Genomic DNA, 13196 nt, shown 5'->3' on the forward strand with positions numbered 1-13196 from the left:
ACTTCCCTAGTTTTCCACAAAATTCTAGGGTATGCTTGGTCATATCACAGGGTTTAATCCACCTTTATGCTTTTTAAGACATCCAGCACCTTCTCCTCTGTCATATGGACATTTTTAGAAATGTAGCTATATATTTCCCCAAGTTCTCTAGCTTCCATATCCTTCGCCACTGTAAATACTGATGCAAAATACTCATTATCTTCCCCGTCTCCTGCAGTTCCATTTCACTAAGTGTCTAGGTCTGGAAATGTCCAGGGTTCAATCCGGATGCAATTTTGATCTCTGAAGATTTGCCACTGACTAGTTATGGTTTGTGGTATGAGATTTTTGACGATTCAATAGATTCTTTCATCCCCAACATTGATTATTCTTTCGGAGAATTTGGCTTTAACTGTCTGTTCAAAGACACAACTTCCCTGTGATTAACTCCTTAAATTCTTCTGCAGGACAATCCTCCTACTTGTGGTGATAAAGCATCCAGCTTATCAAGCAGGTGTCAAAGCAGTTTTGCTTATGTAATCTCACAAATACGTGTCTAATTGTTTTCAGTCTCTGTGTAACAACTTGTCTTTGTCACTTCCATCTTGAGAAACAGTTTATTCTAGAAAGAGTAATTGCTAATGCTTTCAATCCATGAACTGTTATTAAAGTTGGTAAGTTCACATTGTCACAGAATGGAATCTTTTTCCCAGGGTAAAAATGTCAATTACGAAGGGACATAGACTTAAGGTAAAAGGGGCTAAGTTTAAAGGAGATGTGAAAGGCAAGTTTTTTTTGACAATACATTTATTGTCAGTTGCATTTTACAGTGACTAGAACAGTAAAATACAGTGAAAAGCTTCAACAGCTGCCACCAACCAGCGTCATTTTGAATAGTTTAAAAGTAAAAAGGATAAGATTTAACTAAAAGGGAGTCTTGAGCTGGCTCATTGACACCTGTAGCCTCACCCCTCCTCCACTGCCTGCGCCAGAGCCACCAATATATGAGACACCACTGCTTCACCTTTGGGTCAATCACGCCAATGCCGGTTGCTGTGATGAACCCACAGTCACCCCACAACCTGGAGTTCTTGGCTCCGCTGTCACCTTGATGATGCCACACCTCACCATCACCATAAGACGCCATCCTGGGCCTACTGCAACAAGAAGTCCCTGGCCGCTGCTGCCATCAGCTCCGAACGCTTGGAGGACATCCCTGCTGTCACTGCCGCAACTGTTTCCAGTTGCCGTGAGGAAGCATATCTACTACTGTCTCTGACCACCAGGAGCTGTCACTCTGCATACAGCCCACTGTTGCTGACATACTAGTTTCTCTGACTAACCCACTGCTAAAGGTTTCAAAGAAAAACAAAAGTAAACAAAAGAAAAAGAGAAGTAAAAAGAAAGAAAAACAAAGAAAGCATGCAGGAGTGTTTGAGGCCTGGGCATGAGCCCACCTGTAGCCCTGCTGCCGTGTTAAACTTCACAAGAGCCACAATGAATTAGTTTATGGTAGTACACCAGTATAAATAAATTCAATGTAAATAAGCCTAACGAGAGAGAGTTGTAAAGTGCATGGTGAACAAATCAACTAGTTTATATATCAGTGGTTCCATTTCTAGTCACGTAAAGTGAAGATAAGGAATTGTTTACAAGGGGTTCTCTTCCTGCTCCTGCACCATTACCCCAGTGGTCTTTGAGGATCTACCCTCTAGTTTCTGAACATTACCCCAGTGACATCATCCATAAGCATAGCGTTCATGTCCATCGATGACCTCACCCAAGTTTGACAATTCCCCCACTGTTTGAATTGCTTCTACAGCATTTAGCAGAATTTTCCTCCAATATCGGGAAGACTGAAGTCCCATGGATCTGAAATCACATGTAGACTCAAAGGGGTAAGGAAGGCAAATTTCCCTCCATAAAGGGAAACAGTGAACTCGATGAGTTCATACAACAATCAACAGTTGTTCATTTTTACCAGATTTTTAACGAAATTCAAGCATCAATACCTACCATGGTGGGATTTGAAACATTTGCCTGAGCTTCTGGTTTATTAGCTGAAAATGTGTTGCTGGAAAAGCGCAGGTCAGGCAGCATCCAAGGAGCAGGAGAATCGACGTTTCGGGCTGAGGAAAGTGTGTCCAGCAGGCTAAGATAAAAGGTAGGAGGAGGGACTTGGGGGAGGGGCGTTGGAAATGAGATAGGTGGAGGGGCGGGGCTCAAGGGCGGAGAAGCGGGAAGTGGAGGAGATGCGGTGGAGGGCATCGTCGACCATGTCTAGAATTTCGTTAAAAATCTGGTAAAAATGAACAACTGTTGATTTGTGTATGAACTCATCGAGTTCACTGTTTCCCTTTATGGAGGGAAATTTGCCTTCCTTACCCCCTTGAGTCTACATGTGATTTCAGATCCATGGGACTTCAGTCTTCCCGATATTGGAGGAAAATTCTACTAAATGCTGTAGAAGCAATTCAAACAGTGGGGGAATTGTCAAACTTGGGTGAGGTCATCGATGGACATGAACGCTATGCTTATGGATGATGTCACTGGGGTAATGTTCAGAAACTAGAGGGTAGATTCTCAAAGACCACTGGGGTAATGGTGCAGGAGCAGGAAGAGAACCCCTTGTAAACAATTTCAAACCAAAGGAGTAGCCATGGGCACACCCGCATGGGCCCCAGCTATGCCTGCCTCTTCGTAGGATATGTGCAACAGTCCATCTTCCGCAGCTACACTGGCACCACCCCCCACCTTTTCCTCCGCTACATCGATGACTGTATCGTGCTGCCTCATGCTCCCACGAGGAGGTTGAACAGTTCATCCAAGTTACCAACACCCTTCCAACCTGACCTCAAATTCACTTGGACCGTCTCAGACTCCTCCCTACCCTTCCTAGACCTTTCTATTTCTATCTCGGGCGACCGAATCAACACGGACATTTACTATAAACCGACCAACTCCCACAGCTACCTAGACTACACCTCCTCCCACCCTGCCCCCTGTAAAAACACCATCCCATATTCCCAATTCCTTCGTCTCCGCCGCATCTGCTCCCAGGAGGACCAGTTCCAATACCGTACAACCCAGATGGCCTCCTTCTTCAAAGACCGCAATTTCCCCCCAGATGTGGTCGACGATGCTCTCCACCGCACCTCCTCTACTTCCTGCTCCTCCGCCCTACAGCCCCGCCCCTCCAACCGCCACCAGGACAGAACCTCACTGGTCCTCACCTACCACCCCACCAACCTCCATATACAGCGTATCATCCACTGTCATTTCCGCCACTTCCAAATGGACCCCACCACCAGGGATATATTTCCCTCCGCTCCCCTTTCAGTGTTCCGAAAAGACCACTCCCTCCGTGACTCCCTCGTCAGGTCCACATCCCCCACCAACCCAACCTCCACTCCCGGCACCTTCCCCTGCAACCGCAAGAAATGCAAAACTTGCGCCCACACCTCCCCCCTTACTTCCCTCCAAGGCCCCCAAGGGATACTTCCATATCTGCCACAAATTCACCTGCACCTCCACACACATCCACGCTTGCAGCCATGCGCCGCTACTTGCGGAATGTTTCAGAGAACACCTCTGGGACACCCGGACCAACCAACCCAACCACCCCGTGGCTCAACACTTCAACTTCCCCTCCCACTCCAAGGACATGCAGGCCCTTGGACTCCTCCATCGCCAGACCATAGCAACACGACGGTTGGAGAAAGAGCATCTCCTTCCACCTATCGCATTTCCAACGCCCCTCCCCCAAGTCCCTCCTCCCTATCTTTTATCTTAGCCTGCTGGACACACTTTCCTCATTCCTGAAGAAGAGCTTATGCCCGAAACGTCGATTCTCCTGCTCCTTGGATGCTGCCTGACCTGCTGCGCTTTTCCAGCAACACATTCTCAGCTCTGATCTCCAGTCCTCACTTTCTCCTTCTGGTTTATTAGTCCAGTCACACTTTCACTTTGCAACCACTTCCCCTTATTGCTATTTAGCACACCAGTCAAAATCATACAAGATGTGTCAGCAGCTTATATGTCAGCGTGCGCTTCAACTAAATGGCCATGTCTGATTGTCAAACGGAAACAGCTCCTAGCAGAATCAGCAGGGACTATGATTACAGTACCACCAAAGTCAGTCCAAGGCCTCATTCATTCCACTCTATAGTCAATTCTGCACATCAGGTTCAATTAGTCAGGTTGCTGTGGAGACATTAGTCCAGTGTGATAGGCTAGATTGTCCTTGCAATAATACAATGGGAGGACTGAGCATGGTTATAGTGAAAAAAAGATCAATTAGTGATGACCTGTGAACAGGTGAATGTGATAAGGAGGCCCAGTGAACAAATAAAGGGCAAAAGGATTAGTAGCTTGAGGTTGTGGTGAGAGCCATTCAGTGCATTTATGTTGTAAGTCATGATTCTTGATTGGTGTGTGTGCAGTGAGTAGTAGCCCTGAGGGGAAGTAACAGGACAAAAGATGGTAACATTTAGCAGCAGGGCAGCGAGAAGGTTAATGAACTTCTGCTGTACACAAACGTGCTGCATTAACCTAGGTCACTGCACTGACCTGAGCTGCTATCTCAATCCAAGTTTGCTGAATTTAGTGGTATGATGTCTGTTACTGGCCAATGATGCATTGTCTAGACCTACAAGGGTCCTGATCAAGCAACATCTTGACTTTAAAATTCTCATCCTCACTTTCAAATCCTTCCTGCACCTAGCCCTTCCACAATCCTGAAATTGGCTTCTTGAGCAGCCTCAAATTTTAATTGCTCTGGTTGATGCACCTTCAGCTGCCCAGGAAAAATGAGCTGTAAGATACACCTCAAAGCCTCAGATTTTGATAGCCTGATGTCAATATGATCTGAAGCCATGGAAGGAGGTGCTTTGTTTTACAGCGCTCCTGTGAAGCACAACATTTTATGAACCCCAGGTTAAAAATGTAGTACAAAATGAACAATGCAAGCCAACGCATCTAATAACAGAAAGAATACTTGTAGTTTCTGTATGAGTGTACAGAGCAAAACCAATCTGCAGTTATCTGTAAATGGATCTGATGAAATGTCAACTCTCCTGCTCCTTGGTTGCTGCCTGACCTACTGTAGTTTTCTAGCACCACACTCTTGACTCAATCTCCAGCAAGGCATTTGATAAGGTTCTCCATGGTAGGCTCATTCAGAAGGTCAGGAGGAATGGGATACAGGGGAACTTAGCTGTCTGGATACAGAATTAGCTGGCCAACAGAAGACAGCGAGTGGCAGTAGAAGGAAAATATTCTGCCTGGAAGTCTGTGGTGAGTGATGTTCCACAGGGCTCTGTCCTTGGGCCTCTACTGTTTGTAATTTTTTATTAATGATTTGGATAAGGATTGAAGGATGGATCAGCAAATTTGCAGACGACAAAGGTTGGAGGTGCTGTTGACAGTATAGAGGGCTGTTGTAGGTTGCAGCAGGACATTGACAGGATGCAGAGATGGGCTGAGAGGTGGCAAATGGAGTTCAACCTGGATAAATGCGAGGTGATGCATTTTGGAAGGTCGAATTTGAAAGCTGTGTACAGGATTAAGGATAGAATTCTTGGCAGTGTGGAGGAACAGAGGGATCTTTGTGTGCAGATATATAGATCCCTTAAAATGGCCACCCAAGTGGACAGGGTTGTTAAGAAAGCATATGGTGTTTTGGCTTTCATTAACAGGGGAATTGAGTTTAAGAGTCGTGAGATCTTGTTGCAGCTCTATAAAACTTTGGTTAGACCGCACTTGGAATACTGCATCCAGTTCTGGTCACCCTATTATAGGAAAGATGTGGATGCTTTGGAGAGGGTTCAGAGGAGGTTTACCAGGATGCTGCCTGGACTGGAGGGCTTATCTTATGAAGAGAGGTTGACTGAGCTCAGACTTTTTTCATTGGAGAAAAGGAGGAGAGGGGACCTAATTGAGGTATACAAGATAATGAGAGGCATAGATAGAGTCAATAGCCAGAGACTATTTCCCAGGGCAGAAATGACTAACACGAGGGGTCATAGTTTTAAGCTGGTTGGAGGAAAGTATAGAGGGGATGTCAGAGGCGGGTTCTTTACACAGAATTGAGAGAGCATAGAATGCGTTGCCAGCAGCAGTTGTGGAAGCAAAGTCATTGGGAACATTTAAGAGACTACTGGACATGCATATGGTCACAGAAATTTGAGGGTGCATACATTAGGATTAGTGGTCAGCCCAACATCGTGGGCTGAAGGGCCTGTTCTGTGCTGTACTGTTCTATCTGCAATCCTCACTTTCTCCTTGCAATTGGAGAAAGCAAGGCTGAAATTTGCCAAACTACATCAACTGTCATGGGGCTTGGAATCATCAAAGTTTAGGACACTTTAAGAAAAATCAAAATTAATCATTGTTCATCAGTATCTTATCTAGAAAGCCTGATACGCAATTCAATCCCCTTTATCCCAATTATATTAGATGTAGATAATGGACAAGAATCATGTAAACCCACAAGAGTTCAAATTTGCCATCAAATTCAGAAAAGATTCAAGAATGTTAGAACAATCATTGTTAGATACACCCAAATTAGTTGCAATTTCTACTCAGATTTTCAAAGACTAAGTAGTAAAATGGTACTGTTGCCTTCGATTCTGAAGCCTCATAACAAAATACATCAATGTCCTCAGTTGAATACTTTATATGAGGCTTGAAGGTCACCCCTCAAAAGCTGAAAAGCTAACTGGACTAAGTAACCCCTTCATATAAGCAAAAATCGTGAAGAGCCGTAAGTTTAAAAAAAATACTTTCCAGCCTGATGCAGACTTAATTAGATGAGTGGTCACCGGAAAAGCAGTTATTACCAATTCACTAAGTGATGCAGCAGATGTGATGGACTGAATGGTCTACTTCTGCTCCCAAATCTCAACAATAAGATTTCTAAAGAGATAGGTAGTATAGAATCAACTGAAAGCTGATGGATTATTCGGACAAGAAAACTAGCTTTAGTCAAACTAAAGCAGCAAAGACAGATTTCTGTGATGTAGCAGCAAAGGCAAAAGGTAGTTAATACCACAGAAAATTAGGTGCTGAGGCAGGCAGAAATTTAACATGTAAACAAAATCTAGTTACCAGCAGTTCTCAAGTGGTTACAAATTGAGTTCGGAGTAAGCAGATTAAGTTCAGCAGTAAGCAATATCTACCAAAAAGGTTTGTGTATGTTAATACAGCATTTAGTCCAATCAATTTCCAGAATGAATTTATTATAATTACAATTCCACCTCCTTGATTCATTTCATTTTCTCACTGTGAAAACCATGAATATCTACTGAACTCACTTATGAAACAATGCAATCAATTTAAACTTTGACAAAGTCCTTACAAAATGTAAACCACAATGCAGATATTTTACACAATGTGGACACAACAAAGTTAGTAATTTCTTTTAGTCAAATCAACAACAACTTTCAATATAAACATCTAGAGTTCATTTATTCTTACATGATCTAAGCAATTTATTCAGTACATTTACAATGAATAAAATGCAATGAAATTTGTGGTAAGAAAGTTATATATACAAAGTACATTTCTCCATTTGTATCTACAGCAGAATTTTGTGCAACAACCCATGTTAGAGTGTATTAAAAATACATTGTTAATCTAAAAACAATATATGTACATGTAGCTTACAGGTCATCTGACAACTGCAATGCACAAATCTGCACTGATTTAAACAATCAATAAAATAAAGATTTGATTTAAATAGTTGGCCCTGTTCATTAGTTTGTGCACATTCGTGGTCTCTTTTCCATGCAAAATCTGTATGATAAACATTAAAGGTACACAATGCCATTATATCAAACGGTGTTGTGCTTGCCATCAGAGTATTTTGGTTTGCTGATTGGTACTCCAATTAATTTTGGGCAGTCACATAACCCCTTTGCAATTTGGTCACAGTTCATCATTAGATCATAGTTGATTTTTTCAGTCACAACACTATCTTGCTTATAGTCAGGATGATCAGAAACAAACTTCCTCAACCAACACGCTGCAGTCATCAGTTCGCCTGCAAAAAAAATCAAACAATTTCAGTGCAAGTATGGATTTTTCATCCTTTGAACCATGAGAGATGTACGGAGATAGCAACATAACGAAAAGTGTCACTGGACACTTAAATCTAGCTAACCTGGGGACCTGGTTTCCAATTCTAGCATGGCAGCTTGTGAAAATTAAATTCCAATAATAATTCCACACAAAAAAGCTAGTGTCAGTAATGACAGCCATAAAAATTAATGATTTTTGCAAAAACCCAACTGCATCACGAATATCCTTTAGGGATGGAAATTTGCCAGCTTTACCTAGTCTGGTCGAGAGGAGTCTCCAGACCCCTAGCAATGTGGTTGACATGCAAGTGCCCTATCAAAGGCCCAGTACGCTACTCAGTCCAGGGACAATTAGGGGCAGGCAACAAATGCTGGCTTGGTCAGAGCCACCCCACATACCACAAATTTTCAGAAATTAGGTTTTGCCTTCTCATAATTGATGACTTTTTTAAAGAAGCAATTCTCTTCAGATTTCCTCTTTCTCCCTGCCCTCCCAATACCCCTACAGTTTGGAGACAACCACATATCCCCCAACTCCACAAATATGCCAGTCTAAATTCACATACAAGGCTTTGCTGTAATGGAAGAACAACACAAATATAATGCAAAAACTGAAAGAAAAAAAAACCACATGGATCGATCAGGTGCCTTACATGCTAGGTGCTTGAGAGTCAAAATAATTCATATCAAACTATGATGTATGATTCCATCATGGTCTATCATTTACTGTATCTTTTCAGGTGTTGATACAGAAATACCTTAAAAGTGGCACTTCAAATGTACCTTAAATGTTTCTTTCCACCTCCCCCCATCCTGCCACTTATAATAAATGAACAGAATTAAAATTGAATTTGCTCAAGAAGCCAATAGAGTGCAGATATTTTTCAATTTTTATTTTACAACAGAATAGCCCAAAAAAATGACAAGTGCTATAAACTCAACAAGCAGAAATGTACAGATAAATATAATTAGACCTTTTTGCGCTGACCTCAATTCCAGTTACAGTACACCAATACATTAAACAAAATGTTACATTAAAAAAGTTAAAACTTCACCTGAAGCTCGCTTTCTGATGAGTTTGAGGTAGTTTAAAATGCTGCACCGTGTATCCACATCTACTTCCATGTTTTCAAGGTAACTGTTTATAATTGGAATTAAACCTGGAAAAACTCCTTCCTGCAAACCAAAATCAGAATTGGGAAAGTCTCATGAATCTCAGCATTTCATCAAATTACAAATTGAACTGTGAAGAGTCTGCATTCCAAAGATGCCATATAAAGACAAATTTCTTTAATAAAAGTGAACTTTTCAGTTATATTTGGCATGTTAATGGAAGTGTTTGTAATGCCTGCATCAACAATTTACACAGCTTATATCCATTGATGAACATCACTATGATTAGATAGTTGGAAAATAAAAAGCCTTGCTTGGTTATGTACAACTATTTACTTAGGTTACAGATGATTGATACCTTAATTTAATTTTTATTATTGCCTCATATCCTAATGATACTTTTTTACAAAATAAAAACCTCTGCTTTGAAAGTTTCAATTATCTACTGTCCATGGTGTGGGAAGAGTTCCAAGTTTCTGCTTCTGTCGAATCTAGTGTGCTTCCCAATTTCACAAACAAAATGCTCTAACTTTGTTATTGTCGTGTTGTTTTTGTAGTTATCCAATCAAATTCATTTAACATTATGAAGCTAAATTAACACTTGCTTTACTAAAGAATACAAGTTATTCAAATTGTTCTCAAATTTAACAGAAGCTCCTGCATCATTTCAGTGAATCTGTAGCACATTCCCTTGAACATATCCTTCTTGAGATGCAGCATCCAAACTGAGAAATATTTTTCTGAAATTCTTTTAACTACCTCTTTAATACCCCATGGTGGAAACCATAAGGTGTTGAGGGTTTAGCTAATTTGATTTTGTTTCTTCATCACTTACTACTCATTGAATCCAGAAAATTCCTCAAATTAATGTTTAGTCTCATTTATCACTAGTATTTTATCACATTCCCTCTTAAAAACAGATACAAAGTACTTGTGTAATAAACATGGGGTTTAGTTCCCTGACACATTTACAGCTTTGTGTTTCTGGAGCAAAGCTTTATTCCCTATGATGGCTAAGCTTCAGGAATTTTACCCCATGGCTGTTTGGAAATTGCTACAAGACATGACCTTTGCTATCATGGATCTTTTCTTTCTTGCTTCTGGCCCACTTTTCTCTGCACTGTAAATAACACAGCTAAAACCTTAGCAATAGTGGGCAGCACAGTGGTTCAGTGGTTGGCACTGCTGCCTCACAATGCCAGGGACCCAGGTTCGATTTCAGCCTTGGGTGATTGCCTGTGTGGAGTTTGCACATTCTCCGTGTCGGCATGGATTTCCTCCGGGTGCTCCAGTTTCCTGCCGGAGTCCAAAAATATGCAGGTCAGGTGAATTGGCCATGCTAAATTGCCCATAGTGTTAGGTGCATTAGTCAGGGTTAAATGTAGGAGAATGGGTCTGGGTGGGTTACTCTTTGGAGGGTCAGCGTGGAGCCAAATGGTCTGCTTCCAAACTGTAGGGAATCTAATCTATTAAACTTTCCTGGTGGGTTGCTAATTGTTTAGTTTTATCACATGACTTGTTAATGTATTGAATAAAAACAAGTCAAATTTTCCAAAAACTAAAAATTTAATTGATTTTACAGTCTATTTTCTCAAATGACAATATTGTAAACAATCGTAATAATTACATTAATCAATAGAGTATCATATGCTTTCAACTAATGAACCCGTATCTTTACCATCATATACTTCTTGACTTTTATTATTTCCTCAGATTAACTAGATTTTTTTGGCATTTATGAAGTTATCGCCTTTAATTTAATAATCTTTTTCTGAAATGTAATGATGGTTAATCAGTTGTACAAATTAGATATTTTATACTTGATCTTAGGATTGTAATTGGTTTGCATTAAATAGCTTTTAATGCCTTTAACATTTCTGCAGTTACTTTAGTTCAATTTGCGCAGCCTACTCTTCACCTCATTGAAGTGAGCCTTACTTAAATTTGAGAATACTAAGATAAAAAATCCTATCAGGTTATGACCCTGTACACTAGATTCTCTCCTACTTTCATATTAATTATTCCCAGCTCATTAGTAAATCTAGAATACCCTGGTTCAAAATATTCTGGATACATTCTAGAATGTTATGGGCTTCATGACTTTAATGTGTTTTCATTTTCTAGTCAGTACAAATTAAAATATTTAACAACTGCTTTTGCCATTTCAACAATCTTCTCTAAGCTCCATATTTAAAAACATTATTTCAACATTGAGCTATGGAGCTCCTGGCAGCAGTAATGTTATAGACCACTCAGAACATTTCAAGAAAGTAGCCCAAGACCCTAACTTTGGTAGTTGTTTAAGCAGGTGTAACACAGATATTCCAGGAGGGATGCAGCTGGTCAAACTATATAGTTTTAAACAAAACAATTTATTTACAAGATTACCGAATGAAACAAAAAAAAAAAGAGAATACAATACAGCATAACTTAACCTATCCAGAAACCCAACAGATCATACAAGTTAAGAATGCTATTCCCAATACTTGCAACAAATCTCTGTAAACACCCTTGGCACAAATGGCAAAATCAAACAGGGTCTTATAGGAGAGGAGACAGACCCAGAGATAGAGTCAGCATGGACTTGCTTCTTTGGGTCCAGCAGCTTCACAACACTACTGTTAAAAACCAAACCAGAGAAAAGCTGAGCTGGGAGAACTGGCCACTATTTTCCTTGTACAAGTGTTTTTTTTTTAAAACTTAAACCTTCTGGCTGAGGCAGTATCTGTTAGCTATAATCATACTGACCCTAAAACCCTTCAACCCCAGAGTCTGAGTTTCTCTCTTTTACAGCCTCTCAAAAAAGAAGCCAAGGACTGCATAATTTTGTTAAAGCAGCAGCTTTGACACAATAACTTCCAATGCTCTGCACTCCATGGAGTTTTTTTTAAACTCCAGTATTCCTATTTCCTGCACACCTTTAAAAATCCATTCAATTAGTGTCACATACCATATTCTTTTAACATTTGTCATTCCACCTATTCAGTCCTATTCCAACTGATTTTTGGCCTCAGAGTTGCTACGTCATAGCGTTGAATATTTCATTTTAAGGACATGAAGAATTCAGCAGAAAAAAAATTCACTGCATGGGGACACAGTGACTCAAATGGTTAGCACCGCTGTCCCACAGTGCTGGGTTCAGTTCCAGCCCTGGGTGACTGTGTTGAGTTTGCACGTTCTCCCAGTACCTGCGTGGATTTCCTGTGGGTGTTCCGGTATCCTCCCACAATCCAAAAGAAGTGCAAGTTAGGTGAATTAGCCATGCTAAATTGTCCCAGAGTGTTCAGAGATGTGTAGGTTAGGTGCATTAGTCAGGGGTAAATGTAGGGGAATGGGTCTGGGTGTGTTACTCTTCAGAGGGTCAGTGTGCACTTGTTGGGCCGAAGGGCCTGTTTCCACACAGTAGGAATTCTATGATTCCTGAAAGCAGCTTGTTCACAGACAAACCAAATTCTGAAAAATATATAATTTTCTCAATTGAAGCAGCTGAATCTCTGTGCCCACTAAGCGGTACTATATTTGTATGCATGTACAAAGTTTGGTCAGAGTTTGGTCAGAGAATGGGAATTATGATTAGTGATGCTCCTTTCTGAGACTATGTTTACCTACATTCTAAAATAAAACTGTAGTACCTTTGCTTTACTAGAAATCTCAATGCACAGTCAAGGATGTTTTACAAACAATTAAGTAGTAACAGTAGAAACAGCACTAAAAATATCAAGTGATAGATTGCGAAGTACTCCTGTTCTGTGAATGTAATTCAATGCAGTTGACTCTCCACTGTCCTCAAAAGCTTAGCAAGCCTAGCCTTATCACAATTTTTTTCCCTTTTGAGATTTTCTAAAGAGGACCAAAACTGGACTGAGCAGCTAACACTGAACTAGGCACCAGAAACACCCACAGCAAAAACAGCCCTGTCGACTCTGCAAAGTGCTCCTTATTAATATCTGGGGTCTAGTGCCAAAACTGGGAGAATTGTCTCAGACTAGACAAAACAGCAGCCTGACAGTCATACTCTGAAAATTA

The 13196-nt window shown here is 40.8% G+C and overlaps 1 protein-coding gene across 5 annotated transcripts in view; it reads right to left on the minus strand.

The window, feature by feature from the left end:
* Nucleotides 1–7196: 7196 nt before the first annotated feature.
* Nucleotides 7197–13196, minus strand: part of gclc (glutamate-cysteine ligase, catalytic subunit) — a 68366-nt gene continuing 62366 nt past the window's right edge. For all 5 annotated transcript variants that reach the window (XM_043679578.2, XM_087978419.1, XM_043679584.2 and 2 more), the window contains 2 exons: nucleotides 9113–9233; nucleotides 7197–8020 (listed from right to left, as the gene is read on the minus strand). In XM_043679578.2, coding sequence (XP_043535513.1) covers nucleotides 7812–8020; nucleotides 9113–9233 — 330 coding nt within the window. In that variant the 3' untranslated portion in view covers nucleotides 7197–7811. The remainder of the gene's footprint in view (nucleotides 8021–9112; nucleotides 9234–13196) is intronic.

Source organism: Chiloscyllium plagiosum, unplaced genomic scaffold, assembly GCF_037043375.1.
Source record: "Chiloscyllium plagiosum isolate Xiang-an unplaced genomic scaffold, Cpla_swu_hap1 HiC_scaffold_3, whole genome shotgun sequence".
Taxonomy (NCBI): Eukaryota; Metazoa; Chordata; class Chondrichthyes; order Orectolobiformes; family Hemiscylliidae; genus Chiloscyllium; species Chiloscyllium plagiosum.